Source organism: Cloeon dipterum, chromosome 1 (genome assembly GCF_949628265.1).
Source record: "Cloeon dipterum chromosome 1, ieCloDipt1.1, whole genome shotgun sequence".
NCBI lineage: Eukaryota > Metazoa > Arthropoda > Insecta > Ephemeroptera > Baetidae > Cloeon > Cloeon dipterum.
In genome coordinates, this window is record NC_088786.1 from 16085582 (window position 1) to 16107449 (window position 21868).

The 21868-nt window shown below is 40.7% G+C and overlaps 3 protein-coding genes across 3 annotated transcripts; all 3 read left to right on the forward strand.

Annotated features, from left to right (window-relative positions):
- The first annotated feature begins 969 nt into the window (after positions 1 to 969).
- Positions 970 to 11244, forward strand: LOC135944524 (uncharacterized). The gene is made up of 5 exons (XM_065491541.1): positions 970 to 1098; positions 4956 to 5200; positions 9151 to 9595; positions 9883 to 10141; positions 10621 to 11244. Exons 1-5 carry the CDS (start codon positions 1078 to 1080, stop codon positions 10839 to 10841), a joined length of 1191 nt encoding a protein of 396 aa, XP_065347613.1. The 5' UTR covers positions 970 to 1077; the 3' UTR covers positions 10842 to 11244.
- A 1204-nt stretch (positions 11245 to 12448) lies between these two features.
- On the forward strand, positions 12449 to 13986 carry LOC135935800 (uncharacterized). The gene is made up of 3 exons (XM_065478362.1): positions 12449 to 12610; positions 12751 to 12911; positions 13039 to 13986. The coding sequence occupies exons 1-3, from the start codon at positions 12464 to 12466 to the stop codon at positions 13835 to 13837; spliced, it is 1107 nt and encodes a 368-aa protein (XP_065334434.1). The 5' UTR covers positions 12449 to 12463; the 3' UTR covers positions 13838 to 13986.
- Positions 13987 to 15942: 1956 nt separating this feature from the next.
- On the forward strand, positions 15943 to 21559 carry LOC135935810 (uncharacterized). The gene is made up of 4 exons (XM_065478373.1): positions 15943 to 16094; positions 17472 to 17539; positions 20796 to 20912; positions 20962 to 21559. Exons 1-4 carry the CDS (start codon positions 16083 to 16085, stop codon positions 21290 to 21292), a joined length of 528 nt encoding a protein of 175 aa, XP_065334445.1. The 5' UTR covers positions 15943 to 16082; the 3' UTR covers positions 21293 to 21559.
- The last annotated feature ends 309 nt before the right edge of the window (positions 21560 to 21868 follow it).

The following is a 21868-nucleotide window of genomic DNA, read 5'->3' on the forward strand; positions in this document are numbered from 1 at the left end:
TGAATTACAATGTGGTTAAGAGACGTTAGATATTTGGAAAAAAAATTCTATGAGGTAAGAAATAAATATTTTTTTGACATTCCTCATAAGAAAACAAAAATTTAAATAAGCCGATTTTTTCGCATATCTGCAAATAATGCAATCATCTGTGCTTAACACCAGGTTGGTGTAAATTTTCTAACATAAATTTAGTGCAATGCACCAAACAAATTCTCGTTTAAGTTAGTAATAAAAACACCGATCCCGCAGGGTTTTAACAGAAATATTCTGGGCACTGAAAGTTAAAAATAAAGATCGAACATGCTCAATTTATTGCTATAGCATTTATTCCGTCTAACTTCAAGGTTTGTTTTGCACATTAATGAAAACTTCCTCGTTTCAATTTCCTTTGCAGTTAACTTGAAGTTAACTGAATTTATTGTAAATTTAAACTTGTTCAAAACTTAATTTTGAAACCCCTGGCAGCTAGGCAATTTTTTTTTTAATTTAAACCGCATTATAGGAGCTATTTTTTGTAATTAATAAGCTGGGCCACTGTTAAAATAAACTCTTTACAGCTTAGTTATTATTATGTTTTAAGATGTATTTAAAATTGGTTATCAAATTTTGCAGAAGCTTATAAAAAAATTGTTTTCCAAAAGAAACGAAAGAAAAATTTAAAATGTAATCAATTTTTGCTATTTCACTATAAGATTGTCATTTGGCGCCAAAGAAAACAATACCTTTCCTTCTTGGAATTGACATAAATGCCCCAAAAGAGCAGATTTTCCTTTCAAAGTATTGTCCATTGTTGTTTCCGCGAGCGCCACCTCTTTGTGGCGTGGTATGGTGACAGTTGTTGACAAAATGCAAAAACCCAGTGTGCATGAAAAGTGCACGGTGCTGATCAATCATCGACGGCGAGCGAGGAGTCGTCATCGGGAGTGTGTGCATCATGACGGCAATAATATAATCAACTAATGTGCGTGGCTCTACATTATAAGGATACCTTACAGGGTGGGGAAAAAGGTATAAGGAGGACGCTCGGTAGGTGCTTCGAAACATTCTGCAAACGGCCCGAGTGTGACACCAGCAAACATGATCACCACCTCGTCAACCGTGAGTCGAATTTCATTTACCTTTTATATCAGAATCAATTAATTTTAAATATCTGCCGCTTGAGTGCTTTGTGAAGATATTTTCCACCGCACTAATAATTTATATTTTTCTCTCGTTCTTGACAGCATGATAAGCGTGTTTGTCAGGTGATATAATATTTCTTGCGTATTATATTCTATATATATTACTCGGTTTACCTTCAATTTGCATAATGGAGATTTTAGCGCCTTCAGATAAAAAATATTTATTTCTTCATTACCGGACTCCTCGTCTCTACACTAAAGGCATTCATTACAAATTATCATTTCGTGTCCTTCAATGACCGATTGATAAGTAAACTCACTTGCGGATGATTGCGCACAAGAGAGGAAGAGGAAACAATCCGCGAGGGTGACGAGAAGAAGCTGCTCGCGAACAATTACAAATCGAATTCCCACACTCGCGAGCGACGTTACATAATTAATCCGTCGATCCGATGTGCGGACAAGGCCCTTTTTCGCATGTTTTTGCCAAGATGCGACCGAAAAGAGGCTCGTTGAAATTCATAAAAATAAACACAGCCTTGCTTGGTTTGCGCGTTGATATCTCCATTCACATCATGTTTTCGTCATGGTCACTGTCACTGGTGCGGCGGGCGCATGACTCACAGCGGGCCCTCCGCAGCAGTCAGCACGCACAACGCACACAGACCAATCGAAGCGATCCGATCCGCCGGGTTTTGGATTTTGTTTGTGGGCGGAAAGACGATTTATTCACGCTGCCGTTTTTCATACTAAGCCGTCCTTGGATTCGTCCGGCGCGCAGAGGTGATCAAACCTTCGGCGCAATTGAATGTTTTGTGCGATTTGGAGAATCCACTTCATGGCTCGCAGGGTTCGTTTTTTTTCCTTTGAACCGCGTCTTTCGCGTGCCTAATTTTGACACCATATTCAATTATACTCGCGAGAAACATTTCACACGCGAAATAATCGACATTCTTCAATAATTCGTTTGTTTTTTCAATTATCCGTGTTTAGCAGCAATAAAGAGAAATTTCGCTGCCACTTTGAAAGATTTTTAATTGAGCAATTAGTAGAGTGCAGGTTTCACCCATCATCAATTTTACGCCCGCTTCTCACCAAATCATGGCACGACGTGAACAAGTACGCTCGCTAAAAAATGTTTTGTTACTCCGGTTGCCAGGCTTTTCGATTTTTTACTGCTGAAAACAAAGCAAAATTGATAACTTGTTTCATATATACAATTTAAGCACAGCCGACCATTACTACCGCATCGACGATCTTGACCGCGTTTGAAAGTAATATGAAGAGGATGAAGCGTCTTTAATTGAATGCCACAGGGGAACAATGAGATGACTTGAAAATTTTAGTTCATCAACTTTTTACTTGAAAGTCCTTTGGGCTACAGCTGGCAACATCAAAATTTTTATTTTCAATTAAAATCCAGTTTTTTTGTAAGGTACACAGACACAGCTTTCATTTAATTATTTGCAAGCAAAAAAATCATTGGATTTTTAGCTTTGATATTACTTATCAACAATGCTGATTTATTTAAATCAGAAATCTTGTTATTTTGCTTTTTAAATTTAAATAAATCATCAACGCGTATAAAAATGAATGTATTTTCGAAATTTAAACTGGTTGTTTTGCTTTACACCGATAAATTTAGAAAAGCTCTGAGCAGTTATTAATTTAAATACCTACCTGCAGAGGTTTGAAATTACAAAACATTTCAATTACCAATTTATGCGTAAAGAGGCCTGACAGCTATCGCATATAGCAGACAAAATACCGTACTTGAAGAGTGCCCTGAAGTCTTCTGCGAATTCCGACTAAAATTTAAAGCATGTGTGGATGCTCCGTTGGTCGTTTTTTATTTGATAGCGCAGCTGCGCGGCGAATTAAGCAGGTCTTTGGTGACGGGAGGGTGCGGCGGCGGCAGCGGCGGCCGATTTGTACCTCATCCCGTAGCACGTGCTCTGCTGGCTCAATCTATCACCGGAGGCGATTGCGAGTGTGTATAGCTCCGCTCGCGAGCGCGAGAGCAGTATGTGTGTAGCGGGTGAACAACCTGCAGCCCCGCCCTGCGAAATTCAGCATCTAGATGGACAGCGAGCGAATGAGTTCCGTAAAACACACACAAAACGCTCTTCCATTCCATGGGCATGAATTATCATCGTTGTTTGTGTCCCTGCTCAATAATTAAAATCTACTGGCCAACCTGCAATCAAGATTTTATAAACACTTCACGCGCCGCGGTTTTATTAGATCAGGCCGGTCTTTTTTAATTAAATATTAGCTTGCCCCGACAATGCGAGCAGAGAACGAGCGTCTAATTAAGTGCACCGTTAAGTGCATCTTGGGCTATTTTCTGCATGAAACGTGCGCAATATATATAAAATACCGAGGTGGCGCACGTTCATGCAGCTGTTTATTTCAAGTTTGAAGTCAAACACCTGTGAGTGTGTGTATGTGCATATCAACTTTTCGAACCCTTTCCGTGCGGGAAGATGATTTACGTCGCGCAACAAAGAGCGTATTTTTCTCGCGGCGGCCTATTCACTTGATTGCAATGGCAAATTATTGAACTGTTATATTCAAAACGCCCACAGCAACAGGAAAATGTGTATGAAAGAAAATTACACGCTGTTCTCTTATTAGATTAATCACGTGATTATAATAGAGGATAGCGCTACTATGTTCGCTATAAATATTAATGCCCTATTTGCTCACGTAGCCTTGTTTTATAAATTATTCAAAGACTTTATTGAATATTTAAATTTTAAGTAACCATGAGGAAAATGCAAGAATAATTAAGATTTTTTTATAAAATATTTGGAATTCCGTTTAATTCCGCGAATCAAAAGTGCTGCAGGGAAAGACGCAAAATTATCAAAATTATAGCCCACCTTGGCTCTACCACGAAACAAATTACAAGCCTATTAAGCCTGATCTAATTAGCATAATTCGAAGCGCTGTGCGTTGAAGAAATTGAGCTATTACAACTTGTTAAGAGCAATATTTACGCATTGTCTTTAACGCTTCGCCTGAGCTTCCATTTATAATTTGCAATTTCATGAGTCACTGCGACCGTATAGAGATGCGGTGAACTCTGCTGGCCAGGATGCTTTAACAGGAACAAAATTTTGGAGTCTATATTTGCAGAAGTGTTTCGTAACTCTTAGAATCTCTCGAGCAAGCTCAAACAAACTCGCATACCTCTCTCGTCTTTATTTGCATAAGTCGGCTCCAAAAAGTGGATTCCAACACGCGCGTGCGTTTTATTTCTATTTCTTTTGGTTAATTTCAAAGATCAACTGCTTTGCATACTTTTAAACTAAAAGCACTTTCGGTCTGACGGATAGATGCGAACAGTTGATCTTGGGCGGAGGTCACTGACTGGCAATCGAGGGCTTGGCCTGTTTTAGCTTGGCAGGATTTAAATCAATAACCATAAATTTCGCGAAGCCAAGTGCGGAGAAGATAGAAATTGGGCCTCAGCCTGTGTTGACATGGCGAAATCGAGTCCATATAAGGCTGAGCAGAGAACACCCCCGAGGTCAACGCCCCTATGATATATAACAAGAGGTTTATTGCTTTAAGAGCCATAAAATGGGTTTACAGATTAAACACAGTTGTAGTTTGCTCTGCACAAATCGCCAATGGGAATATGCTATAGGAAGACGCAAAATAATTACACATTGTAAATCACCGAGTTAAATCACTCGGCGCACACACACGATGTGATGAATTACCGTACAAGCATAACTTACGATTATAACTGTTATTTAACATGCAGCGTCTTGCAGGATCAAAAGTGAATAATTAGTCGTATGCTAATTGCTTCCCTCTTTGCAGATCTTGGTGGCTCTGGCGCTGTGCAGCGCCCTCGCGTCCAGCGCTCCCCAAAACTTCTACTACTTCCAACCACCCTTCAACAACCAACATCAGCAGCACCAGCAGCAGCAGTACCAATACCCCCAACCCTACCAGCAGTACCAACACCAACCCCAGTACAGTCAGCGACAGCAGCAGCAGTTCTTCGGCGGACAGGCGGCACCCTTCCCCTTCCCCTACCAGGGCGGATACCCTGCGCCTGCAAGGTAGGAAGCGCATTTTATCCTTTGAAAATATCAATAAATCGCAAATATTTTTATTTATTTTTCATCTCTAATTTAAACCAAATTACATTGTTAAGAAGATTAACAAATCAATTACTATATGAGGAGTGGAAGTTATTTATATTTGTCAAATAAAATTTGCTGTTCAAAATATGCATGAATTGCGCAGGTTTTCAAAACTTAATTGCAAATATGATATAAACTATCAAAGCATTAATTCAATTTGCGATATGGCAGTCGTCAAAACAATTTATAAGTGTTTTGAATTGTCAATAAAGTCAGTGCAATAGTATTTTTATAATATCAAACTTATTTTTTATCAAACAGTTTTTTAGACTTTATTTAACACTTTGCTTTTAAAATGTATTAGCTCTAAAGAACGAGAAAATAGTAAATTTAATTTTAACTCATTCTTTGTCGTGTTTGGTTTCCAGTGCGAAATTTAAAAGTTTTGCGTGAGCGAGTTGCATAGTTAAATTTGGTTGTTGGTTTTTAACCTTCCCCTTCACCTTTGCAGACCACAACTGTTACTCATAGAGCATTAAGAAATACTGTATTTGATAACTTTAAGATCCCAAATAGAAGCTATTTTCCCTAACTGTTGCAACAACTACCATATATTATATCACAACGAAACCAAATGAAAAAGGAACTGTCGTAATGGATCTCAAGCAGTTGTTTTTTCGTCTTAAAAATATATCAATTTCCTAATTATAGTTATAAAGGCTACTCATTAAAAAGTTTGCACAATTAAAGGGTACATTATTTCAACTGTTCGCATCGCAAGAATCCGCAAGTTCATTAAAGCAGACTCAAACAGCGCTGGATTAAGTTAAAAATTCCAGGCAGTTGCGCAGGAAATTTATGTAATATACTAATGAATTCAAAAAAGCCAATTATGAAATAATGCTATAAGATGTTTCAAGAATATGGGACTTGAATGATAATAACAATTCATTCCTGACAAAGTAACAGAGATATTACAAAAAATAGTTACACTTCAAGCACCGTTGGAATAGGACAATATTTCTCTAATGTCGAATATGCCATAATGAACGACAGATTCCCCGTATGAACACAATGGGGCAGCTTCTATCTCGACACATGCATCTGCGCTCTAATGACGATTGAGTTCAAACGTTTGAGTCGTCTCGACGCGCGCGCGGTGAACATTTATTTATTGCATAATAGAGCGCGAGCGCACACTAGAAATTCCGTTCGTGGCGCGATTTTTTCCCAAGTTTGGTAGCGTGAGATGCTGATGAGATTGAATCGCTGCCACGCCTATTGTCACGCCTATCGACTCATAAATTATTGAAATGAGATTGTGCAGCTGGACATGGGTGGCCAGCGCGGAGATCGAGCGTCTCGTGCTCATCAATTATTCAGCGGAATTCCGCGGCGCTGAGCAAAAAGAGGACTACAAAGGGACTTTCCGCGCATTTCACCTGCAGCCAAAACAGAGAGCTTGCATAGTTTATTTATGAGCGCGTTGTTCTAGTTGATTAGCGCGGGCCTGGCTCGACCATGTGAAGGAAAAAAATAATATTAAACCGCGTTTACAAGCCGCGCAGATTACACGCTTTGTTTCTCGGCCCTTTTGTTTGTTTGACGATCTCCGCCGCAAATGGCTTTTCTTTTACCACACAGGTTTTTGTTTTTCATTTTGTTCATGGGAGAGCAAGTTTTATATCTTCCTCACTTTCGCGAACAAAAAATATATAAAACTAATGAAAATTAACCATGGCTTTGTGTTTTTTTGGCTGCGAATAGTGAAAAATCGAAAATATTATTCTCTTACTGGAGCAGCAGTTGCAGCTCCTCTAGCAAATTATTTTTAAGGATATTAAATTATAAAATTATTGTTTTGGAATCATCAAAAATTGCAAGCTTATTTTGACCAACAAGAAAAACACTGGAATTTTCGTCAGCTTTGAAAAGATGTTCGACGATTTATCTCTTCAAAAACTGTCCCATCGATTGAACAAAAAATAATTTTTAAATCAATTTCGAACTATTCTTAAACCAAAATCGCTAAAATAGTAGAATCAAAAAAGTTTGACTATCGAAAAACCAAAAATAGTATTTTAGATTCATTTATACCTTGGTTAATACATATTACATTCCCGACCGTTGCGTACTCTTTTTTCTGGTTTATTCTGAAATTTTCTGTTTTAGAAAAAAATATAAAGGAATATTCATTCTGGGGTAGATTCAATTAGGCTTCGAGAGCAATCATGGTTACCGTTACACCTATCAAACGCACTTAATTAAATCAATTTGAGCGCGCTTTCAGGGGCAAAAATGCAGTTTGCAATTTCCGAGCAGTGATTGTCGTCTCGTCTGCGCGCAGCTGATGGGCAATAAATCGAGTGAGCTCGCGGCTCAATTACTCGTCCCGTCGGCATCGTATGCAATAACTGAAATTGCTCCGTGGCCAATCGCTCGGCGAGCCCAAACAATGCTGCTCGGGAAAAGCGCAAAGAAAACGCGCGCGCGTTTATACAAATTGAATTTGCCCATCATCGGCGTGGCAGTCACGCTGCATTACGTTCACCACACACATTCAAATGCAATATCTCGCTCCCGTTAGCCTTGCATTAATTACAAAAGAGTCGAATTCAGGTAGCAGACGTCACCGAAATGCAGCTGCATGGCGGAAGACGACAAATTAAGTGGAGGCTGGTCAGTGCGCAAGCAGCAGCTCTCTCGTCAGAAATTGAAAGCTGAAAAAGTGGTTACGCCGTTGCGTGTGACGCTGGAATATAATACACGGCTGCAAGGGCGACCGATTTATTTTGGACTCTGCAGCAGGCAGACTTGTTAGCCTTGCTTTGTATGCAGTGTCACCAATTGGAGAACATTCAATACTCGCTCGCTCACCAGCAAGAGAGCCTTGGTGAACGCGCGTTCCCTCTGCTCCAACTAAATGGGCGAACGTGATCTGAAAAAAATAATAGCTGATCTTTCTGTTCTCATCGATGGCCGGCGAAAACACAATCCTTCGAACGTCATCTAGCACGCGGCCAAGCAGAAAAAATTCGGATGGTGTATATTGCTAATGCACGATTGGGTTTCGGACGCCTGCTCGCCGAGCCGAGCGAGGAGGTTCTAGGGTCAATGTATTTTCCTATGGACAAGAGTTGGCGATGAGAATGGAATACCAATTTGCACTCGCGTCATGGTGAAACAAATCGTCAAATCTGCTCGCCACTCTCAGATATGGAGAACTGATATATGTTGCTTTTGTTTTTATATGCTGCTGCTCTCAATCAGCACAACTGCGTAACTGTCTGCTGCAATTCACTTTGATGTATCCGTTTAGTATTTGGCAGGAGCCATCTAGAACTATTACTAAAATCACTGTCAGAAATGAAGAGCGGCAGACTGACATGATTTATATATTCACTCCCGATGAAGTAGCGGGATTATCTGCCAATTTGAAATGCCTTGATGCTCGAGAGCCAATCTCCTCTGACCTCGAAAGAGTCCAGAAGACACATTCTCATGATTAATAATTATTAGTGAAAAGCAGTTTCTAAATTAGATTTTAGATAGTAAAAATAGAAGTTCAAATCTGAAGTTAACAAACTTTTTCACTTGGTCCAGATATTAACTTACTAACGAGATGTGTCGAAGTTTCGAGATCATGGGAGTGGGGAGAATTTTAAATATTTGGCTGTTACAGCTCCAAAGGCAGTGCACTTGCAAACATTAAAACTGCAACAACCTCCAGATAATTTGGCCTTGAACAACCTGTTGAAAAAATTGTCTTGCTGGGAGCACAAAATAAAAAAATAAAATTATTCACTCTTGCTTGCGTTTACTAAATTATTCTAAGAACCGACAAATTTTATTAAGCGATTTAAATTTTAAAAGAGATAAATCTTGTTTCCAGAATCACAAATTCATTTGAATTTTAAAATTTGCAGCTACAACCCGGCGTACAACTTCAACCCAGGATATAGCACCTCCTCAGTACAAAGCTACGGTCCTGTTCCGCCACACCAGTACTACTCGCCACCCCAGCAGCAACCGCAGTACGTCTTTGTGTACCCTGGCAACCCCTACCAGCCCTACCCTGGCACCCCTGCTGCACGACCCCCGCCCGTGGACGACACCGGTGACGCCGAGGTGTTCAACACGCTAGGCAGCATGGAGCACACCGACCAAGACGTGTCCAACGAGCGCAGGGAGCCCCTGGCACCGGAAGTTGCTGTTTCCGGACCTGAGGTTGGACGGCGAGGAATGCCCGAAAAGAGCGTGGCGGCCAAGAAGCCCCAGAGAGTGCAGAAGTTGGTTGACCAGCCCAAAGCCGAGGTGGAGCAATCGGCCGAGGAGAAGGTGGACGATGATGTCGACACGATTGTTGTTGACGTAAGCTAATTTAATTGTTTTTACCAAAAGATGCTAGGTGGAAATATGAAAATCCAAATTGGGAAAATTCTGCTTTTTTAAATTTCATTACATATTTTTACCTTGGACTGAGTTTAAACTTTTGATCAATGAATAAGAAAAATGATTAATTCACCTGCCTGACTATGATTCCACTGACAATTTTAAGTCTGCTTTTATTTAGGAAATTTTTCTTCAAAAAAAAAAAAAAAAAAAAAAAAATCTTTAAAACTGTCCTGTCCTAAATATAATGACGATTTTCATTTCAGGTGGATGACACTGAATTCGACGGTGGATCCGACAAGAATGACGACAAGAGCTGGCACCGGCGTCTGGCTCCGAGTCTACAGTCCGTATACGTGGAGGCCGATGACAACGGTCGCGCCGGGATCAAGGCGCCTACGGCTGGCAGCGGCGGGAGCGTGGTCGTCGGAGACGACGCCCATAGCGGCCCTTCGGTGGCCTCTGTGAAACCAGCGGCCATAGCCTTGGCCGGCCCTGGAGGAGTCGCCTCCGCAGCGCCAGTTGGTAAGTTGCTGAAACTGAATATCCGCTCGCACACTCGTCAAACGCCTGCTACTTGCAAAGCGGCAACCAGCTACGCTTTGAGGTTGCTCGGGTTGCATAGCTGAACCAGAACGTTAACGTTGAAATTCAAGGCAAAATGCAATGCAGCTACTTTCCAGTTATTTTACAGACAATTTGCAAGTTGCAAAAAAATTTAAAAAAATAAACAATAATTTTGAATGGCAGTTTCATAGAGCTTATAAAAATGATACTGTTATCTTGTTAGAACTATTGATGAAGGGTTTTTAAATATAATTAATATAGATCTGAATGCTATAAATTTATAAAATTGATTTTACTTAACAGAAAATTGAAATATAAATGTTCAGTAAATATTAATTTTTCGAATATCCAAAATAGCAAATATTTAATTGTTTAATAGTCACAAAAGCTGTTAAGTTCTCAAGTCACAATTCATTGAAATTTAATCTTGTTTGCAGGTACAGCAGTGGTTGGACCCGGAGGTCTGGCTGTGGCGGCCCCCTCTGCCACCGCAGTGGCCGGCCCTACCAGCGGAGTTCCACCCGGTGTGCTCGGAGGCGCTGCTTCTGCCCGGTCCAACTTCCGTCTGCACCAGATGCTGGATAAAATGTACGCGGCCCCTGCACGGAGAGCAGCCTTTAGGTCGGCGGCCGCCTACAACCTGCAGGACTTCTACTGAATCAGACTCCTTAGTGTACATACTGTGAAATCAAACCTTCGAGGGAAGACGACCGCGACTTGATACATGCCAACTGAACTTTTGTTAGTTATAAGTAAGAGCGTTATCATCACAATGACCAAGAGTTACAAAGTATTTCGGAATAATCTCTAAACTGCATGATTAGTAGAGAGCAGACTAAATAATTTGTATCTTGTTGTGAATAGCAAACTTACTGTTTAATAGTTTGATATGAAAGCTTCACTAGCGAGCTTCAATACTCCTTTTCATCGTGTCACCATTTTTGTAGAACCGAGGTAATTGATTCGCAGTAATAACCTCGCACTCATCAGAGTGTGGAATTCATAACAAAAATTTCATAGATCTCATGTCAATATTAATAAAGCATCATTGTGTCATCAAATATATTCTGTTTAGTCCCTACTCAAATAGTTTACCTGCTGTTTAAATTTTTATTCTTCGAAAGATTAGTTTTTGTAAGAAGAAATTGATTATGAGGCCTTGTCTGAAAAAGATAAAAATTAGAATGAAAGAATTGATAATTAGAATAGATAAGAACTAAGTCTTTTTTAATTTATCTTAATTAGTACATGCTGCATCTAATTTTTTCATAATAATTGACAAAATGTGGATATTGAGGACAGTATGTGTCCCGTACACGTTAAGATATTAAAAATATGGGAAATATTGAATCATATAAAACATACACACTTACTATGAAATCACGTTACAACTGAACTGCACTTTTTTAGGGATGTATTTGCTGTTCTGAGGGTAAACAACAGAGCTTACAGTTTATAGATTTTCCTTTTTTTATATTATGTATTCTCAGAAGGATAGGATGGCCATTACGGCTGTTTAATTTTTTTATACATAAAAGTAAAAATGTATTGAAAAAAATGCTTGAACAATAGAAGTGAATGGCAAGCAGGAACTGCATGAACGCGCAAAAAATATTGACGTTGACATGGCCTTTGCGAAATAAAATATATGTAACAAAATCGCAATTGATAGAGAGGGCATAGAAGATAAAATATTTGTTCACTTTGATAAATTTAGAGAGTACCAGTAAGTTTCAGTTGGAAATAGACTTTTCAGAGATTCAAGCACCCCATACAAGAGTGCATTCCCGTCAAAAATGCTGCTGAATTGAATTTCCTGAAACGGCTGTCCTTGTCAGAGTGATTTTTAAGATCAGAGTTTTATTTTTCAATCAGTTATTTTTATTTGATGACAGATTTTTTGGCTTGATTTTCTAAATTTCCTCGTATGCTTATAGTTTTAGTTTGTCCTTGAACGACCTCTCAAGTATGAGAGTTTGAAATTTTTTATTTTATATCTCGAGGAAGTAAAAAATGTCTATTAATATGTTAATTTTTAATTTAGTTAATTGTGCGTGAATCCTAAAAGAAAATGAGCTATCGCAAAATCAAACTTTTGATTTCTCCAATAGAAGCAATGTTCTTTTTGAATATTTAACAAGTGTGTGTCGAGTTACATGCCATTCGAGGCAACTAGCGCATCAACGCATGTGCGACCGTTAACAAAATAGACTGAACGCGTGCAGAAGGTGTTTATTAGCTCCATAATAACCTTTCGCAGAGGCGGGCGCATGGTGATTCATGAGGAAGGAGCACGACTCGACCGGCGTCACCAGCAAGGCCCAGCTAACTTGCCACCACAGACCTGCGAGATTTTACCTTAGCCAGTCGCATTCTGCAAGTTCAACGGTGAAGCGCTCTCCGACGGCTTTAATTATGAACTCACAGGTAAGAAGATCGCTTTTCTAATGAAAATATTTAACTCTAGATTATTTAGTATGAAAATTTTAAATAGCAAATTTTTTATTTTGATTTTCTTTTTATAGCATGTTGGTTTATGAGTGAGCTCATGGAGTTTTTATTTACAGAACTTAATTGTGGTGCTAATAAGCACATTGGTCGCTGTATCATCCTCACCGATAGTCACTCCAAATCGTGACTCCAGGTTCCTATTCCGCAACTCGCTGATTCCTCATTTTCATCACTGGCAACAACAGCAACAGCAGCAACAACAATTCCACTATAGAACGTAAGAAAAAAATGCCACCAAAGTGCAGAAAAGGAAAACTAGAAACTAGTTTTGAGCAGAATAGTCGCTTTTGTTGCGCAACTAAAGGTGTGCCGGCTAATTGACTAAACGTAACTCTGTATTGCAGGCCTTCGTTCCCTGATCCCGAGCCGGTTGGGCCTGCACCGTTCGACGACTACCCCGTCGAGTCGTGGCACCAGGCCGATCCGGAGCCGGAACCCGAGCCGGCGTTCACCCGCTACGCGGCGCCTCTGCCGCATCATGAGCCCCCCCGGCCGTTCGTCACCACCTACTCGGCGTTCAGCAGCAACGTGCTGACCCCCAGCGACCAGCTGCAGCCACCGAGGGCGCAGCAGCAGCAGCCCCTGCGCATTTTCTTCCTGTTCAGCCGCTTCCCGTGGCCGTTGGAGTCGGTGGTGCAGCGGGTGCAGAACTACTACTCCACCTACACAGTGCCCCAAGTGGAGCCCCTTCTGGACGAGGAAGTCGACCTGGGGCCCGACCCGGTGGTCGTCGAGGAGGTCGACGAGCACGAGAGCATATTGTCCCTGGGCAACGCAACCACGACATTGGCACCCGCTAAAGATGACACCACCAACACGACGACCGCCACGCGGATTTCGGTGACGGAAAAACCGGAGGAAGGCGCCGGCGATTTGAAAAATGAGCAGACGCCGGACTCGACCGAGAGTGAGCAAGAGCAGGTCACAGAAGCCGGCGCAACCACTCAGAGTCCAAACGTAACGGACGATTCGACGATCAGCGACGAGGAGCCGACGACACTTACATCTACCGAGCAAGTCAAGGACGAGGCTACTACAATGCCGGTGCCGGTTGATGGCGGTAAAAATGAGAAAAACGTTTCCGCAACAACCACGAGCGAATTGCCACCTCTTGACTACGATGGAGAGATTATTCTAGCTTAATTGGCGCGCTCTTCCGAGTTACCGATGCATGCGCGCTGCATAATGACTGCACACGTCTACGATGAGGACGAGTTGCTGTATAATGTTCCACGACATGAAAGTGTAAATAAAAAAACAAACACTGCAGGAATAAATGCTAACACTTTTCACCTTGGCTGTTTTGTTGCTTGTTTGCACTCCAGATTAGCAAATAATGCGCACAGTTTCTTCCAAATACGTGCATTTTGAAAGGGAACGGATTATGCAATTACTTGTTAAAGCATGTTCGAGTCTTGTTTTTCTTGCTGAAATTCGAGAAAGGCTCATACGAATAGCCTTGCTCTTGAAAACGATACGTGCGATTATTTGTCCCATTGTTTGTCGTGGCCGTGAACCTGAAAGGAAACGCAGTCTGCTAAAAGAGATACACGCAGTGCCAAATTACTCGTCGACAGGCAACACGTGTAATAAGCCTGCTGAGAGCGTGTGAAAATATGCCTGGCGCAATTTTGAGTGAGCAAAATCACAGTAGGTGACTGTGATTACCGAGCCTAAAAAGTAACAATATTTGATTACTGTGAATTGGCGGGAAATAATCTGTGTTTGTGAGCACAGAAATCAACACGTAATTTAGTTTGAATTGTGGGTCACGAGCGCACAATTTTTATGCTTCGTAGAAGACACAATGCATATTATTCATTCTACGCCTGATTTGAAATAATTTTCTTAGCAACGGAATGTTGATGCGTTTTATCTTAAGTGCAAAAACATCACACGCTCATCTAAAGCGCCACCACATCAATATTGATTTTGATTTACGGTTGTCGATCTGACGATAAGCAGCAAAGTAGAAGGAAAATATGTTCTATGAGTCACCTTTCGACGTACCCAGAAGCAGTAAACCTTTATGTATATGACTCTACTTTATTTTATTTATTTTGTACCGGTTGTTTAACAATAAAATTATCTCCGACATTTATCGTCTCTATAAAAAAATTTAAAGCACAAACACGCGTACTTTGTAAACAATTGAAACAAAACAATTCATCTGTAGCTCATCTAGTTATGAACTAATAGTAATTTAAGTTTAATGCTAAGTCTCTGCAGTTAATCTAAGAGAGATCTTGATTGTCTTGCCCGTGGTTCATCGGGCGCCATGTTGTGAAAATTATTGCAATTAATTTTCGCCCTCGGCGCAATTACGTATAAAGGGCGGACCGACCAGCATGCACCTGACTTTTGATTATCATCTGCTCTCAGTCCGGCTAAATTAATAGAGCAGTCTTCACGATCTTTGCGGTGAGGTTAATAATTCTCGCTGCCGAGTTTTCCTTTCCGAGAACTCACACGAAACTAAAATTAAATTGATTTTCAGATCACTTGTAATTAAATTAGTGCGAGAGGCATATTTTGTTACAAATTTATTCATCCTGCGATTAAATATATTTAGGATGCAGAGATTTATCTCGGAAATTTGTTTTTCAAACAGTTTTTTTTTTGTAAGCGGTAATTTGCATGTCATGCGACATTTATGTCAAGAAATTGATTTGAGCCTTGATAAAATTCAGCACGAGATTTATCTTCGGGCCTGTTTTGCCCACCGCGGTGAATATTAATGAAACAGCTTATATTGGCACCTGCACATGATGTATTAGCGTCAAGTCATGACAACAGTGATATGCAAATGACAAGTTTACGCAAGCCATTGTACGCGCTCGCTGACAGCATCAGCTCGCCCTTCTGAGAATAGTTTCAGCGGCCAAAACTGCACATCGCAGCACAAATGAGACATTTTGCCAGTGTCACTCGAGAAATCAGATCTACAGAAGCAGTAAAACCATTTGAAGAACAATGGAGTGCCGCGGAGCACAGTTACCTGTGTGTCTCTGGCCAAGCCGAGAGAGGCTTGTTTGCTCGCTAAAAAGCTCCATCAGTGGAGACAGGCAAACAAGTGTGCGCCAGGAGCAATTAGCTGAATAATGAAAAGCCTCTCTCGAAATTACCTCAGGATGAGTATGTGTTCCTAGCGTGGTGTTAATCATTACGCAGAATCAGGTTCCAGTTATGTGAAAATTAAGCGTATTTTGTGCGGCGTCGGCGGCGGCGCGAGTATGAAAATTAGAATGCCCACACATTTCCCTGCAATGTGTGTGCGTGGTGCATCCGAGACGGAACAGTTATAATATTCCTGAGAGCGGTTTGCCGGCAATTTTTCAGCCGCGCACTAGCTCTCGTCGCGAACGCGTCGCCGAATTGAGCAAAGGAGATGCTGAGGCCGGTGAGCATTTTGATTTTTTTTTAAATATATATCTGCGTATCGGGTCTTGTTGCGACACTCACCACATATTAGGATCAATAACCTTTTAAGAACATATTCAGCGGCTCAACTTCTTTTTTCTTTTGTGCTGATTAGCGCGCGCCTGTTGCTGCTGCTGCTCCTGTTTCTCATTCTCTCGATCGCTTTTTATCAAACGCGCGACAGAACGCGACTTATTTTACCTCCACCAAGGGTATAATGACCAGCCTTGATTAGTTTCTCATTTATGTAGATTGTTCTCAATTGACGTGAAAAAATGGGAAGTGTCTTATTTTTTATTAAAAGTAACGTCTTGATTTATTGAAGTGTAAACGAGTTCTCCTTAATTGATATAATAATTGTAAGCACTTTTAGAATTTATAATACAATTTTCAAAACACTCAATTCCAATCCTCCGCGCGATGCTGCAATCTGTTTTGCATAAAATCGAAATGCAAGTGAGGCTGCACTGGATTTGCAACTGAAGCCAATGCAAAGCAGTTTGTGAATTAACAACTGGTTAGCAAGAAAACCTGAGCTTCAGAGTCTGCTGTCATAAGTTTAATTTCAGAAGTTGCTCCATTGTTGTTTACAGGAGTGAGCAATCGTTACTTTCATTGTTAGTCAAGTACTTCGTACACCTTTTTCTTTTGATTTTTGAACACCACTTCTTTACTATTTCATCATTCACAGAAAGAAAAAATTTTCAAAATACCAATTGAAAACTGCAGGGCTTTTTTATCAGAGATATATTCTTAAGTAATGAAGCAAAAATATATATGATTTAAAATTTTCCATATATTTTGTAAATAATGCGTATTTTGTTCGAGTTTTCTTTATAAAGTAAATAACGTTTTGATGTATTGAGCTCTGGTTTTCTTATGTTTGGGTATCACTTTTTTAATCTTCCACTGCAGTGTTCAATTTCATCTTGTTTAATTTTCATCTTATGCATGCTGGAACATTACACACATGGTAAATTCATTAATTACCAAATCAGATATTTTGCGTTTTTAAACTGTTGTGAATATAAGTGGAAATAAATTCAAAGGTTATCAAGCGTGGGTGTAATTTTATTGAGTAGCATTCCATGCATGTATAGCCGTCTGAAGCGCAAACAAACCAAATCTGCGCCTATAGGCCTAGTGAGGAATTAATTAAAGTAAAATGTCCCCTGCGTTGGGCTAGTTCCTGTAGAGGACCACGTACACAAGGTCAATTCTCGTCTTGGACCGAAACCAAGTAGAAATAAAATATCTGAATGCGAAATGCGGGGGAAATTCCGCGTCATTGGCCGTGGTGCGGTCTGAATTTCGCTAAACAAAAAGGGTTCTGACGTCGTCTGATATAAATTTGCAGGTGGTGCTGTTGGTGCTGGTTGGAGTGCTGCGTCAGGTGGTTCACGCTGCTCCACCCAACTCGAAAAGGTCAGTGGCTCGGCGTGGCGATCTTTTTCTTTCCACCGCTCCACGCCAGCTCTATTTCGCATTACGTTAGCTCTGAATGTACATATGTATGTGTAAAAGACAACGCGCACGCAGCAGTGTGTGTCGGATCGAGATGGATGGACGGACGAACGCGGACGGTTTCTAAGGCAACGAGCAACCCGTTCTCCCTGACCTTCCAATATCGGCTAGCAGTTTTCCTCTTGGTGCATGTTCGCTCTTTTTACGATTGTTTACGCTCATTAACCATACTTTGGGTAAATTAAACGCAGGCGCCGCTCGCTCATCAGGCGCTCTGCTCCTATTCCGTAAAAATGCTAATTGGGTTGCGAAAGTGGCGCTGCTATCCTGACCGCTCTGCTCTTATTGGCAAAAGTAGCGGTATTCTGGTCGAGATGTGACGAGAAGATAAAAAAGCACATCTTTGTCACCTCCGACAGCATCTGACTAGCGGGTCTGCGGATTTGCCACTTTGCAACGCGGCTGGGAACCAAATTTTGGCCAACAAAGGAGACTGAAGTTGTGGGAAACGCGCGCGCAGAGTTATTACTGGCTGTTGCACTGCGTGCGTTTCGTAATGAATACCCTATAAATAGCTGCTTATGCGCGAATGCTTAATTGGCTCGCCTGAAACGAGATTTCTGCATTTGTTGTGCTGTCGACGAGTCTTGCCTCGGAGATACATCTCTAATCTGCGTGTCTTTCGTAGAAAACGAGGCTGTTTGTTTGCTGTGGTGATTATATGAATTTGTGCACACCTATTGAAACAAAGGCGTGTCTCCACAGATTCTTTTGGAAAACAAAATTCTTCAACAGAATAGGCAGCGCACCTTTTACGCGAATTTCCGTTAAAATTTTAATTCATTTTGAGAACAAAAATATATCAAAAGAAGCAGAATGTCACTCTTTGAAAAAAAAATAAGCTCAATCAATAAATGATGGAATTTTGGGCTTATAGTTAAATTTGTTGTATCGCAGAGAAGGCAAGTAGCAGAGTTGCGCAAGTTTCCTCAGTCACTTTTCTTTTTGATCATGCTCAGCAATTAGTGAATAAATGTTTTTCAACGACGAGTGTTTCAAAATTCTCTACAGCTTACACTACTACGTGAATTTTGTTTAGCTAATTTAATCTGAAGGGCCGAAATAGTGGCTGTCCGGTATGAGAAACTTGTAATGTAATTTTATTTTTGAAATTTCAGTTGTATCCACCCATCCTCAGAGTTCCACATCATAGAGTCGTTTTATAAAAGCAATATCAACAATTTAAATGTTTTTTTACAATTTTAATGTTAATCGTATGTTTTATAGTTTGAACAATAAATTTTATGAGGTGTATTAGCCCAGTGCTCCAAAAATATATCTGCTGTAAATACAAAACGATTATTAACTAAGAAACTATAGACTGTTTTATATTACATAAAAATATTTTGCTGATAAGCGATAGTATTGAAAGAACTTGACTTTAAACCTCTAAAAATGGCATGAGCATTTTACCTTCATGATAAAATATCCCTCTTATAGAAAGAAAAATGAAATGTCTTGAACGTAATAGATTTTTAATTAAAAAAAAAGGAAAACTTATTTATCCTTGCATAACAGCAGCAGCGAAAAATAAACTTAATTTGTCAAACTGTTTAAATTTGATTTGGAAGAAAAAATTTACAGCTACGCCACAACAGTATCATTTTAATTAAAAGTTGGCGTGCGAAGTCTCTTGGTCAATGTCAACACGCACCTTGCTCATTTTTAGGACGGTTGAAGTAAAAAAATTCCCTCCTCGTAGGAAACGGTTCTCACCGCAAAACGACTAGAGCGGCACAAATCAATTTTGACTGAGAGTTGGAACGACAGAAACACTCTTGAATCTGGTGTTTACAATACACGGTTGCACTAGTCATCGACACGCCGCCTGACTCCAGACTTGAGGAAAGTGCAAAACAAAAAGAGAAGCGTGTGCGTTCGTCGCGCCCACCGAAGGTGACCTCTACAAAGGTCCAGGTGGGTTTTGGCCGCGCGCGCAGGTCGACGACCTGCTGCTTTCTTGCGCGTCTGCTGCCCGTGATCTACGCCCGTGGCAGGCAGACGCAGCTGAATGAACCGCCTGCCATTCAACAGCGCATACACACCGCCAATTATCGCACTCGTGGTCACCACAAAGCGTTGGCCGCTCTGCCACCGTGAAATGTGCACGGTCGTAAAGGCCGATTTTATCTCGGATTTACTCATCTGCTGCAATTAGACACGTACACTCGTATTTACGAGGTGTCGGCAAAGAGAGGTTCAACAGCCGTGCAAGTTAACTTTTATTTGCCTCTTTTACGATCGCGGCAGAAAGCAAAATGCGCGTTAAGGCGATCACCGAGCCAATCCGCGTGCCGGACCATGCCAAATTGAATGCAAAGTACCGATATTTTCTTCGAATCTAGATGGAAAATCCATTAGTTTCACTCGCGATAGGAGAAATGGCAACACCCATGCTATTAATCAATACTGACTGCGCGAAGTGGTTTGTTTGATTAAAAAATTAACTTTACACGGTTGACTGCTTAATACAATTATGAAGCATAATTCAAACGCATTGCTCTCTTCTCTGTTAATTTATTAGATTACACCAAGAAGTGTCCTTTTGCCTCTTCGACAAATGATATTGTTTTAATGTCGAGGCATAAATAAGGAATGATTTTCTCGACTTTGTTCTTGCGGCTGAAGCTGAAATATTAAATCCTTGCATAAGTTACATTACTTTAAATAGCAAGAAGAAGTTTTACTTTTACAATAACTTATTTTCGACACTTTATTTATTTTTTTTATGCGTTAATACTACGATATTTAAAATCAGATAATTTAATATCTCTCAATCTTCACGGTTCGGTTTAACTTGGCAAGATAGTGGAGTGCAAGTGATTGTATCTCAACATTTTATTATGTCGAGCGCGATATAAATCACTTAGTTTTCTGGTAAAAGCTGTTTCTATGCATGAGCACGTAAACATGCTGGTCCGGTGCAATATATCACTAAAAGTCTTCTTTTACGCTTGTAATAAAATTACGGTATTAATATCAGTTCACGCCTCAATTTATTTTTACGTCTTTTTACAACACTCCAGGGGCAGAATCATAATGCACACTTGTAAACCCATAAAGACAAAGTGCTGGATAATACGAACTAAAAATAAATTATATCAAACCAACGGTTAATCGTTCCTCGCTATATCGAGTTTATATTGCTTGATTGCAGTCGTTCCATCCTGCTGATCTCACCTCAGTGGCCGATGTTCATGCCGGTGCAGCAGCCGCCCCCAACCGAGTACGGCCCCCAGTCGAGGTCGCCGGAGGCCCAGCCAGGCCCCATGAGGTAAAAAAGGAATTTAGCTCCAATCTTTCCTCATTCCCAGCAATTACAGACGCCGTCAGCAGCAGATGCAGGCCTTCTACCCGGTTTCCATAACGTTGTTCGATCCCAGCAGCCGACAGGTGGCAGGGACGATCCAGGGCTACGTGACCCAAGCGGTCGGCTTTTTGACCAACAGGGTGACGTCCGCCGTGACTGGCGCCCTCCCAACGTTGCCGATCACCGTCAACGTGCCCGACTTGTTCACGGGGGTGGCTAACAGGGTGACGGCGGCCTCGGAGGTCGTGCAGACAGCCTGGCAGAACCGACCTGGCAACAACCCTACGGCCATTGATCCGCTGCCCGACCGACTACCCAACCCTGACGATGAATTCATTCTCTGAAATTGCAAATCCTTCATGCAGTTTTCGTTTGATGCCTTTTTTGTTGCACCTGTTTTGAGAAAAAATGCCAAAAACTAAAATCTAATCGACCGGTTAGCGACTTGATATTTTAAGGCGTCTAAGCATCTTCATTGGACAGGTGGTGTTATTTCTTTTGTCAACCAAAACTAGTTATGTAATAATTTATTATAAAATTAATAATGTGCCACGTCAAAGCTAACATTTATAAACATATTTCTAAATTATAAAAGGTTCTCAATCCCATAACTGTGTTTGACTCTGAATGATAATACACACAAGATCATCTTTCGCTTTTAACGGGATGATATTATTTAACATCATATTCGGATGATGATTTACATACTGAAAGGGTTATCTTTTAACTCCAACTCCAACTGGTTCTCGTTGTGAATAAATTGAATCGGCATTTCGGTGCAAAGTAAAAGAAGGCACAGGCCTCTCAGCTTTTATTAACTCCATTCGCGACGCTCATCATTCTGTATTCCTTTCATTTCCATGAATTTGGCTGAATACACATCTGACTTGCGTTTTTAAAAAGCAATCTTGGCAAGCTAA